The sequence below is a fragment of a genome, unplaced genomic scaffold (genome assembly GCF_019419815.1).
Source record: "Pyrus x bretschneideri cultivar Hongxiangsu unplaced genomic scaffold, Pyrus_bretschneideri_v1 Contig8, whole genome shotgun sequence".
In the NCBI taxonomy this organism is placed as follows: domain Eukaryota; kingdom Viridiplantae; phylum Streptophyta; class Magnoliopsida; order Rosales; family Rosaceae; genus Pyrus; species Pyrus x bretschneideri.
In genome coordinates, this window is record NW_025999820.1 from 8,479,988 (window position 1) to 8,500,155 (window position 20,168).

Here is a 20,168-nt window from a genome sequence, read left to right on the forward strand (position 1 = left end):
GGTAAGAAAGGAAAAACACAATGTTTCCAAGCCAAATACAACCTACAATAATGAAATTCCATGCAAGTTGAGAGGGAGGGAGGGAGAGAGAGCATTTTCAACGTGAACCGTTTAGAAAAATCGACATGAAACCAGGGCTAGTCCGAGTGAGCTAATTCAAGTCGCGGTGCACGTTGAAATGTTTCTGAGAAGATAACCAAAAAAATGATCTGAGCAATTTTCTAACTGGACAACCAGGAAACGAAAAACAACTTGTTTCCAAATCGCCACTTTGGCGAGTAGGCCGCAAGTACTAGACAACAATATACATGAGCTTGACAAATCTGATGTAGCTAAAACCTTAACCAATGCTCAAGAACCAACCACTTTGGGGGAGTAGGTGACAAGAATAATGGACACCAATTAAGAACATAAAAAACCTGAATCAATGCTCGAGAACTCACCAAGCTGGCGAGTAGGTACCGGGAATTATACGCCAATCTGCATCAGAAGAATGGGTCTCCTTGTAAAAATCTGCAGCTGTTTGAGTACATAATTGCAAGAAACAGAAATTACAGCTTCGAACTAGCGGAACAGAGTCAATGTCCTGGTTAGTAAGAAATAGTGGAATACTGATTCCAGAACTTAGAACTTTGGAGAAATTGGCTACTCACTCACAAACTGTATCAACGCCGAAATTGGTTAAACCAATGTTTCTTCTAACACGGTGTTCATTCAGGTTTACAAATGTCTGAGGCATTATGCAGTTACATCTCATAGTTGGTGCACAAATCTTCTCCGTCCAGTATACACCGTGGGCGGTCTCAAATCAAGAACCAACCCCTTCCATTCCAAGTACAATACCACCCGTTGCGCCACACTCGGGTGATAGTGTTATGATCTTGGCTACATCAGAAATGGTGCAGTAGTAATTAAGTCCTTGGGGTCCTCTCATCTATTGGACTTAGGTACTCAAGCCCAAGGGAAGAGCCCCAACTCAAAAGACTAGTCCAATAGGTGGGAGGACCCCAAGAACTTAAGTACCACTACACCGGCTACATTAGAAATGGTGTAGTGGTACTTAAGTTCTTGGGGTCCTCCCACCTATTGGACTAGTCTTTTGGGTTGGGCTCTTCCCTTGGGCTTGAGTATGATGTATATTTAGCAAGCACTTCTTGATGGAAATAGTTCATCTTGACCCAGTAAACATCTTATTGCTTTCAAATGAGAATTTGCTTTAACAGTCTCCACAAGCAAATAGTGAGAACAAAATTTCAGCTAAAAGGTGTGAAAAAATCAGATACAGAAGCAATTAACCATGACATTGCAGAGATCACGAAGACATGAGTGATGAACATTTGATTACATTTCAGAAATTGAGAATCGGAAACTCACCCAGTGACTCCTTGAATTCAAACAAGTGCAAAAGTAAATGCTCTTAAATAACTATGTTACTGACCACTCTAACACCTGCTCCTACTTCAAATTGTCCTTGTCCAATAACATGCACTAATTAAAATGCAACGTTTATCATCTTGTCTTTAAAAGCCTCTCCAATGGCATGGTTTCGGGGTCATCATTCACATTTACATCGCAATTAGTCTTGTTCTCATCGTTAGTATGCACACATGAACAATTTCGAATCCGAGATGGTTAATTAACCAGCAAGGGACTACAGAGTGTAGTGCAAAACCGTCTTGGAATTTCGGTTGTTTATCCGCGAGCTCAGACACTGCCCAAGACACACAAAAAGAAGGCTTTTTATTCATCTGACTAAAGAATTTGTAAATTCGAATAATTTGTACACATTGATTGAGTTAAGGGCATCCCCTTGAGCCCCTGGACTGATGAGGAAGATTCAGCCTACTCTTAGCCTTCTGTAACAATGTGTTCAGCGTTTCGCCTTGGGTCATATAAGATTGATTCGACGCCCATTTAAGTGCGGTAAGCATCTCAGCCCGTGTAGGCTCTTCAATCTCTGGTGCAATGTTGCAGATGAGAGCCAAGGCGCGAATTTGAATAATCCGTCTCTCAAAATACAAAAGCTGGATTAATTGCATAGCCCCTCCAACACGTACTATTTGCTTGGAAAAATCATGGGGAAAATAGTCGTTTGGACGTAAGAATTTTGTGAGGGCAATGCAAGCCTCGAACATCTCATCTTCTGTTTCTTGTGGAAATCCGACCAATGCGTCCATCATCCTTGTTTCTGTTGCCACAAAGGCCCATGCCAAACTCCCAACAGCTTTGATGCATATGATTACGAGCTCTGGATCTGCCTTATCGGTGATCTTTATTAGTAATTGATCACCGACATATTTCCAAGCCGGAGAATTTGAACTCAAGGCTGATCTCCTCAACTCGGCATTATTCTCTGCCGCTGCGGCGATCTCCATTAATGCCTTGGCAGAGTAGAATCAAACATCTTCAGAACCCGTTTCCAATAGCATTGCGAAATATAATAGCGCTCCTGAGTTCGAGAGGCTATGGCAAATGACTGAGTTCCCCGTGGCTAGTTTCCAAAGTGCTGTTGCTGCCATTGCTTTCATTTCTGCCATGGTGGCATGGTCGTCATTGGCATTGACGTCACTATCAGTTTCAGGTGCGTGATGGCTAACGAGCAAGGGGACAGCATCGTGCTGCGCAAAACCATGTTGGCATTCGGGGTGTTCATCCGCGAGCATAGACACGGCCCAGGCCACAACAACCTGAACTTTCATGGGGGCTTCTCTAAGGATTTTTGCAAACACTTTAAACACGCCCGCATGTATCATGCGTTCGACACCTTGCCGAACAAGTGCCAGCAGCCCAAGGGTCCTGGCAGCATTCTCTTGTTCTTCCATTGTACCCTCTTGGACTAACTTCAATAAGGGTTCGACTCCACCTTCCTCAACAATGAACTCCGCAATTCGACAGTCGTCCCGGACAAAAGATCTGAGAGCAGATGCTGCATCAGATCGACATTCAAGTGAAACAGGCTAGCGGCGAAGAATAGCAATCTGCTCCCAAATAATGAACAGAATCAACTCGTTAGATGCGATTGGAGGCAGCGTCGAGTACTCGTACCCACAGTTCCAAATGAGATGTAGAATCCACGAGACATCTTGGATTGAATTGTCGAGTAACCTAGAGATAATGCGGAAGTCAGATAAGGGGGTGGTGGTGGTGAAGCAAAGCTTGATCTTGTCAATGACAGTGCAACTGACAGGACAACGCTTGAGCAGCTTGGACAGAAACCGGCTGAGGATTTGTTCGACGCCGTTGAGTACGAGCCGTTGTAGGCGACCGTAGGAACCGAGGACGGAGAGGTCACGGCTGAGGAACTGGCGGAGCAGCCCCGCCAACATTCGAGTCTTGGATTTGAGCTTGGTCGGCAAGTTCGAGCGTCTTGGCCAATATTTGCTTCACCAGTATTCTTGCTCTGCAATGTCAATCAAATGAATTCAGATTCAACACTAAAAAGAAAGAAAAGAAATGGGAATCACAAAGAGCAGAAATGTGGGGAATTTTTCTTCACAAAGCCGCGAATATAAAGCCAAACGGTTTTAATCTGTTAGGCTTTGACCGGGCTTTTTCCTGCGTTTAGTATCATCCACTTTGTTATGGACACGTCTCAATTTCGTACTTTAGAGTAGGAATTTTTAAGAGTTGAATTTTAATTTTTGTATATTTAATACCGATATTGCGACAAGTCTCGATTCTGATATTCCCCGAATACCAAGGTAGGTACATGCTAACCGAAATCCAAAGGTGACGAAGCCATATTATAATGCATGAGAAGAAGAAATAAATAAGACTTGTAAATTTAAATATAAATTAATATGCGTGTTCAGAGCATACAACTAATTCTATACACTAGAAAAGAAATAATATAAAATTGAATGAGCAAAGGAATGAGTCCTACACCGAGAGGACTTGAAGATGCCGATGCGAAAGTGCCTTGACGCATGGATTGTATGCCTCGAATTTAAATCCTGAGAGGGCGCAAAACAAATATGAGTGGACCAAATTGATATATATATATATACTAAAATAATTATCAACATACTAACCTCCAGAGTTTATAAAAACATCAATAGCATAATACGTAATAGATATTCCGAAAACTCTAGCATGCCATAGAACCTTCATGGAATATATCTCGTATATAGTGTGCTAACTAGTGCTATCAGTGTCGCCCAAAGGCATACAGAACTCTTCCTTCAGAACACTTCCGTCATAAGTATCAATCGCTCGTAGGCTCCTACAACACCTAACCCAAAGGTCAATATATAGTATCATCGCCCGTAGGCTTCAATAGCACCCGACCTGAAGGTCAATATATAGTATCATCGCCTGTAGGCTCCTACAGCACCCAACCCGAAGCTCAATAATAATGATCACTAGGTACACACAAAACATTGAACATAGTCTTTCCAAACATAGGTACATATATCTCAAAATTCATAATATAAAGTTATCCATCATTTATACTATAAAGAAGTGTGTAAAAGCATATTCATAAGCAGTATAAAGGCATCCATCATCTATACTACAAAGAACTTGAGTTCGATAAAATATGGTATTCCAAAATATTCTTAGTAAGCAACCTAGTTGTTAGAATGAAACCTTATTTGTTTAAATAGTTTGATCAATGTCCCTAGCATCATTTAAGTGAATAACTATTGATATATTTTAAAACATAAAATAAACATATATAATTAGCATGGGTACGTATAAAAAAAAAATATTGGTACAAATTAAATTAAAAATATGGGTACATATTAAAATTCCAAACCACGGGTACAAATTAAATTGAAAATATGGGTACATATTAAAATTCAAAATTATGGGTACAAATTAAAATTAAAAATAATATTAGTATAAATTAAAATTAAAAACAATATTAGTATAAATTAAAAAAAAAGATACAAATTATAAATAGAAATATATGGAAAAAAAAATACTAAAAAAACTATATTTGAAAATGATTAATAATTTTTTTATTTTTAAATTGACATATAATGACTTGTAAATAATTTAATATTCAAATAATGAGATGAAGAAAAGTCAAGGGACCTTGATCAAAAATGAAAAAATAATAAGGTTTTAATTAATGAGAATGAGAAATGAGGGATGAGAACCTAATTTATCATTATATATAACTATTTTTGGATTAGTTTCTTACGAAAATTAATGAAAAGTTCAAAAAAAACTTCCCTTTTAATGAAAAATCTTTTTTAAAGGTATAGTGAATTGCACCAGGAAAAGATATAAATGTGATTTTTTGTTAAAAGTGAATAGTGCTGGGAATGTTTTGTTAAACCTCCCTAGTTTCTTTCAAATATTAATAAAAAATAAAAGGTCACACGCATGACGCAACAAAACCAACTGTGGTCTTTTTTGGTTCACTACACAACCTGTGATGGATGCTCAGAATTAGGCCTGATAATTCCTGATACTACCCGATAACCTGACACGAAATTAACAAATGTTCGGATCGACACAATAACGAATCAAGTCGTTATCGGATAACTCGATAAGCACATATTAAGATAACGGGTTGGTTCGGGTATACACGTGGGTAACACAATACGCGATAAGCAAAATATTAATTTTATAATTTTATAACCCTGAAAAAATACTATAATAATTATATATATTAATTTAACAATTTTATACCCCTAAAAACTATAATAATTATATATATATAGGGGTGTGATATTCACACACCATTTTTTACTTCTCCCACACCTGTTTAGTTTTCAACCATCAGATCAAATGAATTGAAGAATATTAACGGACATAAACTAACAAAAAGTGTGTGAGAAGTAAAAATGGGTGTGTGGATAGCACACCCCTATATATTAAATTAAATTTAAAAAATTAGTGACCATTGGATCGGCTGAGATTTAATCTCAGTTGTCCATTGTCCATTAGATTGGAGGATATCCTTTTCTTCTCTTTCATTCACTCTGATATCTCTAGTTCATACTTACTCCCACGCCGTCTCCTTAATCCGCATCTTTTTCGCATCCTCCTCTGTTGGCAAGGTTTAAATTTTTTAGAAATGTTTCACAACTTTGAAAACAAAAATTCTTTCATTTTGCATATCCTTGCTAGGGATAGACAACGGTTATGGTAGACGGGTAACTGTGGTTATTTACCCATAACCATTTAAGTTTTTACCAACATAATCGTTTACACGTTGGGCTTTTACATAAACGGGTATACCCATACCCATAACCGTTTATAAACGGTTAACCATACTCATAACCGCATACCCATTTACCCATAACCGCGTACCCTTTTACTTTTTTTTTACCTGTCTACCTATTTTTTTAACTTGAAAATTAAAAAGAAATTTGTCATAATTTTCTTTTTTTTCTAACTATTAAATACCGTTATAAGTACATTTAACATGTATTTTTATATTAACGGCAATATTATTTATGAATATATGCGATGTCTCCCAATTATTTGACGGCCAATCTATTACAAGAATCATGCATGGTTGTAGGTTAATTAATATTCTTGTATACATACATACATATATATATATATATATATATGTAAGTACGCATCAGTATGCTAATAGGCTAATTTGATAAATATTTGGATTTTTATTTAGAAACATATGTTCATCGATCCAAGCCATTTAATCGATTTCTAATTTTGGGGTCAAATATTTACTGAAAACTCGAGACCAATTAAATATATATATATATAGGTACACATCATCTAATAATAACATGTTTCTAAATGCTCAAGGTAATCATTATCTTGAATTGGTCAAAACTCCAAAACACTCCAAAACAAAACTGTCGAACACTAATACTTTAGCTCATTCAATCACATATATTAAACATTAACCCATTCTATCAACTATATTTTTCTCTCAAGTGAGGCATATATATATATATATATATATATTATATGACCCTTTATAACCAAATATATCTCGGGATACTAAACTTAGTTAGAAACTAATTTTTTTTATTTTTAGTTTTACATATATTAAAATAAACGATTAAATGGATACCCATTTATAACAGCAGGTAGTATCCATAACCGTCCATTTAAATTTCACGGGTAAACGGTTACACCCATAACGATTTATTTATCTAAATGGTTACCCATAACCGTAACTGTCAAATTTAAATGAGCGGATAACCTCGGTTACCCATAACCAATGAGTATTTGCCCATCCCCAGTGAGGATCCTCCTGACCAAGCCCATCGGGCCGTTCAAATTTTATCCAACGGCTACAATTATTATAACTTTTAGAGGGGCCCCCTGTTTGTAGCCGTTGGATAAAATTTCAACGGCTCGATGGGCTTGGTTAGGAGGATCCTGATCCGCATGTTTTGATATGGGTCTAATGTATTTCATAGTCATAGGTAAGGTCTAATAAGTAGAGCAATTAAAGTGTCCATAATTTGAAAACAAAATTACACCTACTGTCGTTGAATGTTTTATCATGACTCTTCCAGAATTAACATGGAACTTTAAGTTACACATCAAATCTCATCATTTCATAAAAAAAACTCTCATATTTTTTAGTGTAAAATATATCGTTATATTAAAAAAAACAAAAAAAAAAGAAAAAAGGCTATTCATCAAATCTCGTCGTTTTATCAAAAACTCTATCCTACTCCTGTTTTGAATTTTCCTTGCAATGCCTATAGATTAGTATCCAAATTTGAATTTGAATTCGCATGAAGTTATGAGAACTACAAGAAATTTTACATGTTTTCGTTGAGTCGTTTACAATAGTAAGCTTCATTTTTGCTAGTATTTGTTACATGATTCGCAAGCATTATACATTGATTGTTTTATGTAAGTAATTGCTTAAGAGGCTTTTGACATTGATTATGTTAGCTTCGAGGGCTTTTAACATTACCAAGATGAAGGACTACATCTTACTGTTAAAATCATGTAAAATTACTTATTCCACCATGATAGGTAGTTACAATATGATAGGTAGTTTAGCTTGTACAAGTACTTATATGGCTGGTAGTTCAGACTGTAAAAGTACTTATATAATAGGTAGTTTAGATTATAAAAGATCAGTTGAAATCTAAGTTTATGCCGGACCCGCTTCCACCACCGTAGCACGATATTGTCCGCTTTGGGCTTACCATTCCCTCACGGTTTTGTTTTTGGGAACTCACGAGCAACTTCCCAGTGGGTCACCCATCATGGGATTGCTCTAGCCCCCTTCTCGCTTAACTTCGGAGTTCCTACGGAACCCGAAGCCAGTGAGCTTCCAAAAGGCCTCGTGCTAGGTAGGAATGAGAATATACATATAAGGATCAGTCCCCTGGGCGATGTGGGATATCACATAGTTTAGCTTGTACAAGTACTTATATGACATGTAGTTTAGACTGTAAAAATACTTATATGATAGGTAGTTTAGATTGTAAAAGATTAGCTGAAATCTGGGTTTATGTCGACTACTAGGGTACCTGAGTTGAAAAAAAAAAAATAAAATAATATAGGTGTCCGAAATTTTGGAAATGTCCTAAATTAATTTTAGGAAATATGTGGTGCGAATAGAATGACTCTAACTTTGGCTTATAGCACACAGTTTTTTGTGAAAAAAAAAATTTGTAATTTTTAGCTTTAACAAATATTTTGCGCTAGAGTTAAGGAAAATATTGCAAAACCTTTGTATGTGATCCTACCGATTATTAGATCCTGAAACTATTTTTTATTGATTCTTAAAGTGAGAAAATAGAAAAATATCTTTAAATTTAGGTTTTAAATCATTGATTACAAGTGTTTAAAAATAAATTATAATATATTTTGCATGGAAAAAATATATTTTGAAAAACACGAATATGATAATTTGTTGTTATGGTAAGAGAAATAAAAGAAACATTAACAAAATAAAAAATAAAAATAAAACACTGAAAAAAAAAATTGAAAAGGGATGGATCGGTATGAAAATAGCGACTTTTTTGGGAATCAGTCGCTAACTTTATAGCGATTATCCTCAAAGAGAATACATAGTAAAGTACCGATCGTATCATTTTCTATATATATATATATATATATATATATCTAATTTCAACACGCAATGTTATTCAATGATTGGTCGTTCAATTTCAAGTCATTAAACAAAAGGTCAAATTTGCAAAAAAAAAAAAAAAGAAAAAAACCAAATAAAAAGTTCTCTAGTCATTTGTTCAACACCGTGATAATTTTAGTGACAAACTCAATATTCATTCATTTATTTGATAAACTAGCCGTTTAATCATTTTCTAATCTTTACCTAAAAAACGATTAAATAAAAAATAGATGATTTTGATAATCAAATTAGATAGCAGAACAAACGAAACAAAATGAAGAAGGTAGATTGCATTCTTTAAAATTACGATGTCCATTTGTACAAAGTACTTATGGTGTGTAGTAATACACTTGTATGGTATGTGACCAAAGTCACAATCATCTTTTGACAGGGGTCTCAGCCTATACAGCAAAACTTGGGTGTTGCACTGTTTGTGAATCAAAAAAATCAAAGAAAAATTAACGAAAAATTCATAAAAAACTTCATTTTTAATGAAAAGTTATTTTTAAAAGTACAGTGAATAGTATCAAAAAAATGTATAAATATGATTTTTCGTTAAAAGTAAACAGTACCGGGCTGTTTTGTTAAACCTCCCAAAAATCAAAGGTTGGGTGAGAGTCATACATTACACAAAAGACTTATCCTCTCATCTGCCACTGCATTGGCCTTCAAATCTCTACCACCAATCTTTAATCCAAAACCCACCAAAAAGATCCCCCATTTCTTCAACAAATTTTCTCATCAATCATCAAACTTTTGCTTCTCTTTCATTTCTTCTCCCTCTTCTGCTTCCTCAGCATTCTAACTCCACAACCATGGCTGCAGCTGTAACTGCTGCTGTCTCCTTCCCCTCCTCCAAGTCTTCCTCCCTCCCCACCAGGACCTCCTTAATCTCACCTGACAGAATCACCCTCAAGAAGGTAAAAAATTTCACGTCCTGGTAAATCAATCACTTGGGGACCAAGTTCGAGTTCCGCTTCGTCTAATTTCGATGAAATTAGTGTAGAATACCGCTTGTACGAAACAAAATTATGTGACATGGGTTGTTGTTGGTTTCTTCAGGTTCCTTTGTACAACAGCAATGCTGGTGGGAGAGTGGTGTCCATCAGAGCCCAGGTGACCACCACCGAGACTGCGCCACCTGCCAAGGTTGTGAAGGAATCCAAGAAGCAAGATGAAGGGGTGGTTGTCAACAAGTACAAGCCCAAGAATCCGTACATTGCCAGAGTCCTCCTCAACACTAAGATCACTGGTGATGATGCGCCTGGTGAGACCTGGCACATGGTCTTCAGCACAGAGGGTATGTTCCAAGCCTAATAATTTCTTTTGGTAATATGCACAAATACCCCTTACAAATTTTTAATAAATAATAGAACTCAAGGGACACTAAAGTGGTTTATATTATCATGACCGCTTAAGTGCTTGTTGTGTGTTTATTATGTTTATTGTATCCCGGTTCTAATGTGCGGAAAAATGTGTAACCGGTTCTATTTGTGCATATTTCCCAATTCGTTTTCGTCTTGAACTAGTGACTTACAACAACTACCCTTACTTGTATTTGCTTGTAGGAGAGGTGCCCTACAGAGAAGGGCAGTCCATTGGAGTTATTCCAGAAGGTGTTGACAAAAATGGGAAGCCTCACAAGCTGAGGTTGTACTCAATTGCCAGCAGTGCTCTCGGTGACTTTGGAGACTCCAAGACTGTGAGTGTTTACATTTTTTCCTATCATATGTACAATCCATTGGATTTTCTGCTCATGTTGTTTACCAAAGTGATGTGAATATGCTGCCATTTTAACACGAAATGTTGCAACTTTAGGCAATTAGTAAACACGTTTCATTGATCCGAAATTTTCGATTGATACTTAAAATCTGATTGCCTCCGTCCAGGTTTCTCTGTGTGTGAAACGTCTCGTGTACACCAATGACGCAGGCGAAATTGTTAAAGGAGTGTGTTCAAACTTTTTGTGTGAGCACACAGATCTCTACTTCTACGAAGTTATTATTCCATTGAGGCACTAAGAAAAACCAATTTGTTCTTTACCACAAAATCAGAACATCTTGTTATAAATTTTCCTGTTTCAGGTGACTTGAAGCCCGCAAGTGAAGTGACGATCACCGGGCCAGTTGGAAAAGAAATGCTTATGCCAAAAGACCCTAATGCAACCGTCATCATGGTATAAGTACTTGCCATATTACGTATTTAGGAAGACAACTCCATCATCAAATGTTTTACCCCGTGTAAGTAGTGTTGGTTTTCTGAAATTTCTTTACTAATGCAGCTTGCAACTGGAACTGGAATTGCTCCTTTTAGAGCATTCTTGTGGAAAATGTTCTTCGAGAAGCACGAAGACTACAAGGTAAGCATTACCGCTAGGTTTTTTCCTTTAGACACTTTCGGACATAGAACACTCCAGCCCGCTGCACATGAAAATTACACACTCATAAAACGTTACTCAAGTGCATACATGACCAATGAATTCTCATTTGTTCTTTGATTGGCTCTTCGTCTAACGAACGATCAAATTTTGACATTGCGTGTAGTTCAATGGTTTGGCATGGCTCTTCTTGGGTGTTCCTACAAGTAGCTCACTGCTCTACAAGGAGGTAAGATATGCCAAGACACAAGATTTTCTTAATTCCAAGTCAATCCTTTTCAATTCGCCGAAAATTTGACTTAAAAGGAAATACTTGTGGGATACAGGAATTCGAGAAGATGAAGGAGAAGGCCCCCGAAAACTTCAGGCTTGACTTCGCCGTCAGCAGAGAGCAAACCAACGAGAAGGGTGAGAAGATGTACATCCAAACCAGAATGGCTCAGTATGCAGAAGAGCTATGGGAGTTGCTCAAGAAAGACAACACCTACGTCTACATGTGTGGTCTCAAGGGAATGGAGAAGGGTATCGATGATATCATGGTCTCGTTGGCTGCCAAAGACGGTAAGAACTATGGATTGCATTGCTCGCTTTTGTTGAAAAATGTAAAATCCCATGTCGAAAATTTGACAAAACAAAGTATAATATATAACGAATGGTTCTAATACCAATTGCACATAGGCGTTTTGTGATAAAAAGTTAAAAAACCTTACGTATGTTGTGCTAGTAAGTGATAATATGCAAGTTGGGGACATTATTAATGTGATCAGTGGTGGGGGTTGCCGGTCCGTCTCTCTGAAATCTTGACAAAATTTTGATAGAAGATTTTTGTGCTCTGATAAATTTTGCAGGCATTGACTGGATAGACTACAAGAAGCAGTTGAAGAAATCAGAGCAATGGAATGTGGAAGTCTACTAATTTCTGGTCATCTTGTACAAATCTCTCTATCTCTCTCTCTCTCTCTCTCTCTCTCTCTGCGCGATAAAACAAGGAAATCTTAAAAGATTACCACTGCAGTATGTAGATAGGTGAAAGTCTTTGCATCTCTATTTTTTTTTTTTTTTTTTTTGCCTTCTATTTTAATGAAGCTTTTGTATTATACTATTAAAAAATGGCGACAATAATTTTATTTATGAGGGTGCAAATTTAGTGGAAACCTTGTAGGCTCGATGTTCCTCTTCTCTCGTTTCAAGAAAGTGAACATGTTGTAAGTTTTTCTTGTTTTAAAATGTTAGTTTAATTGTCTACAAAAAACAGTGATTGCGTTAAATTCATAACATTGTTGATGTCGTTCTTTTGAAGTAAACATTCGGTAGGGTGGAGGCCTGATAAAACCAAAATGTAAAGAGTTCATATGTTTTTGTGAGAGGAATGCTAGCTACCTTGCCTTTTTCTATTTGTCTTTCTTACTTATTACTTGATTTCACTAACAAATTAAATTGCATAATTAATGCATTAGAATTATAAATTCTATATGATACAATGGTTTAAACATAATCATCATTAGTGAATTCTAATAATGAATTTAGTAGAATATCAACATTAGGGATTAATTGCACGAGAATAGTCTCTTTTTGTAGTTGAGAAGAGTTGCACACTTACGTCTGCGATCGATGTAGAACTTTAGGAGTTTTATTATGATGTTGACACGTGTTGCATTGTGATTGACCTCCTAGTTGGATAGAAACTGTTGTGCTTCAACACAAAGGTGCCTCAACACGAATCATTTAGTGAGGCCTTGAAGTTATGAAGTTAACAGGTGCTCGGTAGTTTCGGAATTGGTAAAGTATGGTGTAAACACTAATTTTCCACCTCAAAAGTATGAATTATGTAGTTTAATTTGTTAGTGAAATACACGTGTCAAGTGATAAATGAAAAAAGTAAATAAAAAAAGGCAATTGACGAGATAACTGGCATTCTTCCGATAGTATCTTACGAATGAGGTGACCAGAGCATCTTATAGACATTTTCCTTCGTCCTCCGACGGTTGATAGATCCACGTGTATCCATGTCCTGATTAAAGTACAACCATAATTTTGTTAAACTACAAAGTAGATTCCCATTGATTGTGTAAACGTGCTTATCCAACCTAAATTTCATTCCTATTCCAACATAAAATCTTGGCCGCAAATGATAGATCTTGAAAGGCAAATCGAATTTTTTATTTAATTAAATAATAATAAAACTAGAATATTTTACAGGAAATAATTAATTAGAGGTTGCAGGATTTGTTACAATACATCGAGAAGCAGGAGATCGAATCATTAGAAAAAGCGTAAAGTAAAAGAAGCCCAAAGGTAATTAAGAAGCGGGCCTCAGACGGATTAGGGCTGTCTTAGGGTTTTGCTTAAAGAAAATTTTTTATTTAAACCCATTAATTTTAAGAATTTTAACGAAAAACTTTTACTATTGTTTAGTTTAACGAAAAACTATATTTTTACAGTAGAAATTCAATTATGGTACTATTCACTTTACCCTTTATTTTATCCTTATTGTTAAAATTCAAAGTTTTCAAACTATTTTCATTAGTTTTCCTTTAATTCTATTTTCTAACCCAATTTTTTTTTTTTGAATAAACGATATTATCTATATTAAATGAGAGATATGAGTTTAGTCTCATAATGGCTTAGCAATAATATGGTTCAAACTCGCATTTGGCGAGAACCGAACGTAACGTCTCTCATTTGTAAATAAAGGAGAATATCACTAAATTGTAATAGTAAGTAGCAACCAAACTTAATTTTTTAATCGCATGAAGACACTGATTGGGTTTGAATAAAATTTATCATTAATAAAATACTAATCATCCTTAGATTTGCCTTTGCCCTGCAACTCTCCCTCTCTCATATATATAATCAGTCTCACTCTCTCTCTCTCGCCTTCAAACCCTGCGCATAAATCCATATCGGTAACCTTTTACGATGGCTGAGGAGAGATCGACCGGGAAGGTGCGGTGGTTCAACGACGTCAAGGGCTACGGCTTCATCACCCCCGACGCCGGAGGCGAGGACCTCTTCGTCCACCAGTCCTCGATCAGATCCGACGGATTCCGCACCGTCGCGGAGGGCGAGTCCGTCGAGTTCCTCATCGACTTCGGCGATGACGGCAAGACCAAGGCCGTCGATGTGACAGGGCCTGACGGTGCGCCGTTGATCGGTAACAAGAAAGAGAGCTTCGGTCGCTCTGGTGGCCGCGGCGGAGGTGGTGGTGGTTCTGGATTTGGCGGTGGATCGAGAGGCGGTGATCGGAGGAATGGAGGTGGTTCCGGTGGTGATGGGTGCTATAGTTGCGGCGAGCCTGGGCACATGGCTAGAGATTGCCGTCAGGGCAGTGGAGGTGGCGGAGCCGGTGGAGGTGGCGGAGCCGGTGGTGGTGGCTGTTTTACTTGCGGTGGGTATGGCCACGTAGCAAGGGCTTGCCCTAATGGGACAATGGGTGGTGGTGGAGGTGGAGGTGGCGGCGGCGGCGGTGGTGGCGGTGGCTGCTACAAGTGTGGTGCATTTGGGCATTTGGCTAGGGACTGTGCTACTGGTGGGGGCGGCGGCGGCGGCGGCGGCGGCGGCGGCGGCGCTGGAGCTTGCTATAGCTGTGGGGCATATGGCCACATGGCCAGGGATTGCAGCAGCGGTGGTGGCGATGGCGGTGCTCGTGGAGGAGGACGATATGGATTCAGCTCTGGATCAGGTTGTTATAACTGTGGGGAAGCAGGGCATTTTGCTAAGGAGTGTTCTAATCCTCCTAATGCCAAGGCTTGAAGATAATAAGAGAGAAGAGAGAGAGTAATAGTAAATATTCTCTTCAAGAATCCTTAATCTGTTTTTGCTAAAGCATTAGTCCTTTAGTAATTGGGTCTCTTAATTTTGCGTTTTGGTGGGATATACATATGATGGTTTTTGCAAAAGGGTTTTGATACCTCTGATGGATGATAAGTGTTGTCGTTTGGCGAACAAGTTTTCCCCTTTTACATACATATATGTGCCGGTTCGGCTATAGAACTAGGTGCCCTTTTCATATTAATCCTTGTTATCGATGACTCTCGGAGCTATTAAATTGAAAGCCTTATATTTCAAGTGTTAACCTTGGTCTCTACTTTCGATAATCGAACAATGTGTGTGGTTTGATGATGTTCTTTTTGTTGGAAGTTGAATTAGATATTTTCAACTGTTGTGGCAGTACACGGCTGCATGCACTTGATTTTCTTGTCAAGTGTGAATTTATGTTATCTCTAATGCATTGATGTGGTGGTTTGACTGTGTTCTATTATTTTTGGTTTGGCGGAAGTTGAATTGAACGTCTTCAATTGTCTTCAACTTTAGGCAATAGAGTTGATTATCATCTTGTTTGCAGCTAGGTATTGCCACTTGCTTTTGTCATTGTTGTTGATACTGCATTGCTTATCGGGATCCTGTTTAAATTTGCTATTGTTACATCTTGTTGATGTTGAGAGATCGAGATCATGTGCAGTCTAGAAAAACTTTGTGGTGTTTCGATCATTAGGAGAAAAGGAGATGAACCACTTGCTTTTGTGTTATTAGTTAATAAGGGATATGATTTGAGATTATGCTTGATTAGTGAACTTGTGATAATCTTTGTCATAATCGATTGTTGCATATAGTATGGCTGCTGCCCTGGTGCTGCATTCACTTGAAACCTACTGTTGTGTTTGCTCCACAAAGCCCTGAATTCACATTTACACTGTCTTGATTTGGGTTTAGGTTGTATTATAGCATAAGCTGGGGTTTTGATTGTCGTTTTTTGCGTTAGGTGGACATTGGATTTGAAGTTTTAAATGACATTTAGCATTAGGATTTGACGAACAGATTGTAATAGGGTATGTGTGTGTCAGTTCATATCTACTGTTGCTTAAGTGATGGTGGGTGGGGGTAGGGCTGCAAATGACTTAAGCAGCTTGTCACTCCCATCTGCGCCTGTTTGGTTCTACCCAAGAAAAGCCTTTTAAGCCTTCCCAGCAAAGTGTTAGTATATACCGAGCTCAGTTTTCAAACTAGCATAAGCTTTAATAGGACCTGTCAAACTTGTGAATCCTTTCACGTGGATTGTTTACCTTGGAATGTTGATGGATAGATTGGAGTGTTGGTTCTATAAATCTTTTGTTGATCCCTGTCTGCCTTTGTGTGGTTTCCTTCCTGTTTAGCCCTGTGTTTCAAAGGTTACGATATAACTTTCCTCGTAGCTGTAAGCCTTTTACTTAGCTCTGGACATTAAACGCTTGGAGTGAATCGTTGTCCTACTTCCCTGTCGGTCCCTGCTCATTGTGCTGTATGAATAGTTGATAGGTTAGGAAATAGGGATAGTTTCTAACTGAACAATAATCCATACTGTCTTACCTAATTTTATTTCAATTATTCACATTCATACTATAGCCATTTGGCCATCGGTTGGAGATGATTTTTTGTGACATGGCTAAAATGAGCCATCTGGCCCATTGGCCCTTGGTTGGAGATGATGGCTAATATGGTTTTGTACTATTTTTTAAAATATTAATATCTTAGAGGACCGAAGAATTAAAACGAACCTTCGGTTGGAGATGATCTAAGTGTGTCAAATAGTTGACGATGATACCACATATGATTGAACAAATATACATGCACAGAATTGAAAAGGTCATCCCAACTCTTTTATGGTTCCAAACTTCCAATCAACACCTGCATGTCCCAACTCTTCTGTGGTTCCAACCATAAATCAAAATCTCACATTTCTTTTGTGGTTCCCACCACAGCTCTTTTAGAATTTCAGTGAAAGCTCTGCTTATCTATTTATTAGGCGGACCAAGATTGTCTGCCCTCCTATTTTTCATCCCGTTCCATCCCTTCTATTTTTCTAGCTATTGATTTCATGTTGAGTGAATTTAATGTTTCAGATTTTGTCACCTCACACATTTTCACTCTCCTTTCTTCCTCCTTGCTTCTGCTGCTGCATTCACAAACCATGGCTTCTTGTCACCTCTCTCTCCCACTTGTCATAAGCCCCAGAAGCATCATTTCGAATGGGGTGGCTTTAGAATCTTTAAAATTGAAAGCTTTAGAAGTGTCACCTGACTCACCTCTCTGTGGGACAACCGGAAGCACGCGCATATCTACTCGCAGTGGAAGATGCCTTAGTGGGACCCGCTGGATGCACCCGGATAGCCATTGAATGACGTTTCTTGGTATGTCAGCAGAAGCGATAAGAAAGAAAAGAAAATGAAAATGTGTGAGGTGGTAAAATCTAAATCATTAAATTAACTTAATATAAAATCAATGATTATAAAAATAGAAGGGCAAACAATTGGTAGGAACTATGTCAGATCAATGATTATCAGGAAAGTCCGATGAAAAATACCTTTTTTTTTTTGTAAGTTTGGTCAAATTAAATATCCACCTTACACGTGTAATGTCGAAACTATGTCAGCTTGTCACATATCTTCCTATCACCGCCTTTGCCTCGCACATGATTATTACAATGCCGTCTCTGCACAAGTTCCACTATAAAGGGACGCAAAAAAACACGTACCAGAAGAAGCCACACGACTCCGAACTCCCAACTCTCTCGCCCCTTCCCTGTAGAACAGCCATCTCCCACACGATCTACTGAAACAAAAAAAAAAACATTTCCCAATGGCTTCCCATCAAGTTTTTTCATCCTTCCTCTTCCTTCTCTGTCTCCTTCAATCCATTCGAGTCGGCTACCCGGCGACGTTCACCATCGCAAACAAGTGCACCGCCACCATATGGCCGGCCATTCTATCTAATGCCGGGATTGACCAGCGACCGGCCACCACTGGATTCGCTTTGCCTCCTGGAGCGTCCAACACGTTTTCCGTCCCCACCTCGTGGTCCGGTAGGTTATGGGGGCGAACGCTCTGCTCCCGGGACTCAACCACGGGCAACTTCTCTTGCTTGACAGGCGACTGCGGATCTTCTGCAGTCGAATGTGCTGGCGGTGGGGCCGCGCCGCCGGCTACTCTGGCAAAGTTCACGCTGAACGGTACGGGCGGGCTTGATTTCTACAACGTGAGCTTGGTCGATGGGTATAACCTTCCCATGTTGGTGGTGGCCGAGGGCGGGACCGGAGGGAACTGCACGACCACCGGGTGCGTTGTGGACTTGAACAACGGGTGCCCCTCGGAGCTGAAGGTGACGGCGAGTGACGAGGGAGTGGCGTGTAAAAGCGCGTGCGAGGTGTTTGGGGAGCCTCAGTACTGCTGTAGCGGGCCCTACGCGACGCCGGACACATGCATGCCGAGTTCCTATTCGCAGTTTTTTTAAAATGCGTGCCCGAAAGCTTACAGTTATGCGTATGACGCCGGCACCGGCACCGGCACCTGTGTTTCCGCCAATTACATCATCACTTTCTGCCCTGCTCCTTTGATCAGGTAACCATTTTCACTATTGATGAATTTTAGACTAAAATCAGAGATTAAAATCTAATTTTAATTCCTTGATACATTAATCATCATGTTTATTAATTTTTTTTATTTTTATGTTTTAATTGTTTATCTTTTCTTCCTAGTTTTAATGTATTAATTTTATTCATTATAATTTTCATTTTCATTTCCTTCATTGTAATATATTTTGTTGTAAACATTTAGATAAATTAATTTTTGTTATATAATATTTTTTGATATACTTTGTTTTCTACATTTAGGTATATTAAATTCATTATAATACATTTTGGTGCATACAATTAGATACACATATTTCAGTACATTCATTTCGTTATATACATTTCGACACAAACAATAAACATTAGGTACACTAATTCACTATAATACATTTCGGTAAATAAAATTAAGTATATATATTACGGTGCATATATTTCGGTATATTTAGTGATTGCAGGCAACTGGCACAACATGTAACACTTTTCTAATTATTTAATTTCAGATTTTAATTTATTATATAGTTTTAAAAAATGTATTTCGGATTTTTGAGTGAAATATTGACAATGGGTTTTGCAGCGTGAAGTCGTCGAATGGGACAGTCCCTGGTGCAGTCGGTGTCTCAGCTAGTTTACGTACTACAACGCCCAACATCGTTGTTTTCGCCGTCACTGTTATGGCGGCGGCTTGGCGGGGCTGCCGCTATTTCGAATCTCTGTAGCAGATTTCACACTACAAATAGATTTGACTAGGGTTTGAATAACAGACAATTGGATGAATGATTTTCTGATTACTCTCATTACAAGGTGTATATTGACACCCGACTCGTTATACGTTTATATGCTCTTGATGTGAATTTATGGTATCTCTAATGCATTGATGTGGTGGTTTGAGTGTGTTTTATAATTTTCGGTTTGGCGGAAGTTGAATTGAATGTCTTCAATTGTCATCAACTTTAGGCAATAGAGTTGATTATCATCTTGTTTGCAGCTAGGTACTGCCACTTGCTTTTGTCATTGTTGTTGATACTGCTTGCTTATCGGGATCCTGTTTAAATTTGCTAATTGTTACATCTTGTTTAACTTTGAGGTGTCCCGATCATAGGAGAAAAGGAGATGAACCACTTGCTTTTGTGCTATTAGTTAATAAGGGATATGATTTGAGATTATGCTTGATTAGTGAACTTGTGATAATCTTTGTCATAATCGATTGTTACATATAGTATAGCTGCCGCCCTGGTGCTGCATTCACTTGAAACCTACCGTTGTGTTTGCTCCACAAAGCCCTGAATTCACATTTACACTGTCTTGATTTGGGTTTAGGTTGTATTATAGCATCAGCTTGGGTTTTGATTGTTGTTTTTTGTGTTAGTTGGACATTG

At 38.0% G+C, this 20,168-nt stretch overlaps 3 protein-coding genes and 1 pseudogene across 3 annotated transcripts; 3 read left to right on the forward strand and 1 right to left on the reverse strand.

Annotated features, from left to right (window-relative positions):
• Window positions 1-2,396: 2,396 nt before the first annotated feature.
• Window positions 2,397-3,326, reverse strand: LOC103967828. Its single transcript, XM_018652450.1, has 2 exons — window positions 2,998-3,326; window positions 2,397-2,913 (listed from the first exon to the last, which is right to left on the reverse strand). Exons 1-2 carry the CDS (start codon window positions 3,324-3,326, stop codon window positions 2,397-2,399), a joined length of 846 nt encoding a protein of 281 aa, XP_018507966.1.
• Window positions 3,327-9,772: 6,446 nt separating this feature from the next.
• LOC103967810 (ferredoxin--NADP reductase, leaf isozyme, chloroplastic) lies at window positions 9,773-12,576 on the forward strand. Its single transcript, XM_009381124.2, has 9 exons — window positions 9,773-9,951; window positions 10,094-10,331; window positions 10,600-10,733; window positions 10,921-10,999; window positions 11,116-11,207; window positions 11,313-11,390; window positions 11,575-11,637; window positions 11,735-11,969; window positions 12,257-12,576. The coding sequence occupies exons 1-9, from the start codon at window positions 9,847-9,849 to the stop codon at window positions 12,322-12,324; spliced, it is 1,092 nt and encodes a 363-aa protein (XP_009379399.1). The 5' UTR covers window positions 9,773-9,846; the 3' UTR covers window positions 12,325-12,576.
• A 1,637-nt stretch (window positions 12,577-14,213) lies between these two features.
• Window positions 14,214-15,483, forward strand: LOC103967809 (glycine-rich protein 2). The gene has a single exon (XM_009381122.3). It carries the CDS (start codon window positions 14,328-14,330, stop codon window positions 15,159-15,161), a length of 834 nt encoding a protein of 277 aa, XP_009379397.2. The 5' UTR covers window positions 14,214-14,327; the 3' UTR covers window positions 15,162-15,483.
• A 2,325-nt stretch (window positions 15,484-17,808) lies between these two features.
• LOC103967827 lies at window positions 17,809-19,669 on the forward strand (annotated as a pseudogene).
• Window positions 19,670-20,168: the final 499 nt, after the last annotated feature.

Coding starts and splice junctions, on each gene's coding strand:
- LOC103967809 (XM_009381122.3), top strand. CDS start 14,328: ATGGCTGAGGAGAGATCGACCGGGAAGGTGCGGTGGTTCAACGACGTC.
- LOC103967810 (XM_009381124.2), top strand. CDS start 9,847: ATGGCTGCAGCTGTAACTGCTGCTGTCTCCTTCCCCTCCTCCAAGTCT. Junction 10,332..10,599: donor CATGGTCTTCAGCACAGAGG/GTATGTTCCAAG, acceptor ATTTGCTTGTAG/GAGAGGTGCCCTACAGAGAA. Junction 11,970..12,256: donor CTCGTTGGCTGCCAAAGACG/GTAAGAACTATG, acceptor TAAATTTTGCAG/GCATTGACTGGATAGACTAC.
- LOC103967828 (XM_018652450.1), bottom strand. CDS start 3,326: ATGTTGGCGGGGCTGCTCCGCCAGTTCCTCAGCCGTGACCTCTCCGTC. Junction 2,914..2,997: donor GCATCTAACGAGTTGATTCT/GTTCATTATTTG, acceptor ATCTGCTCTCAG/ATCTTTTGTCCGGGACGACT.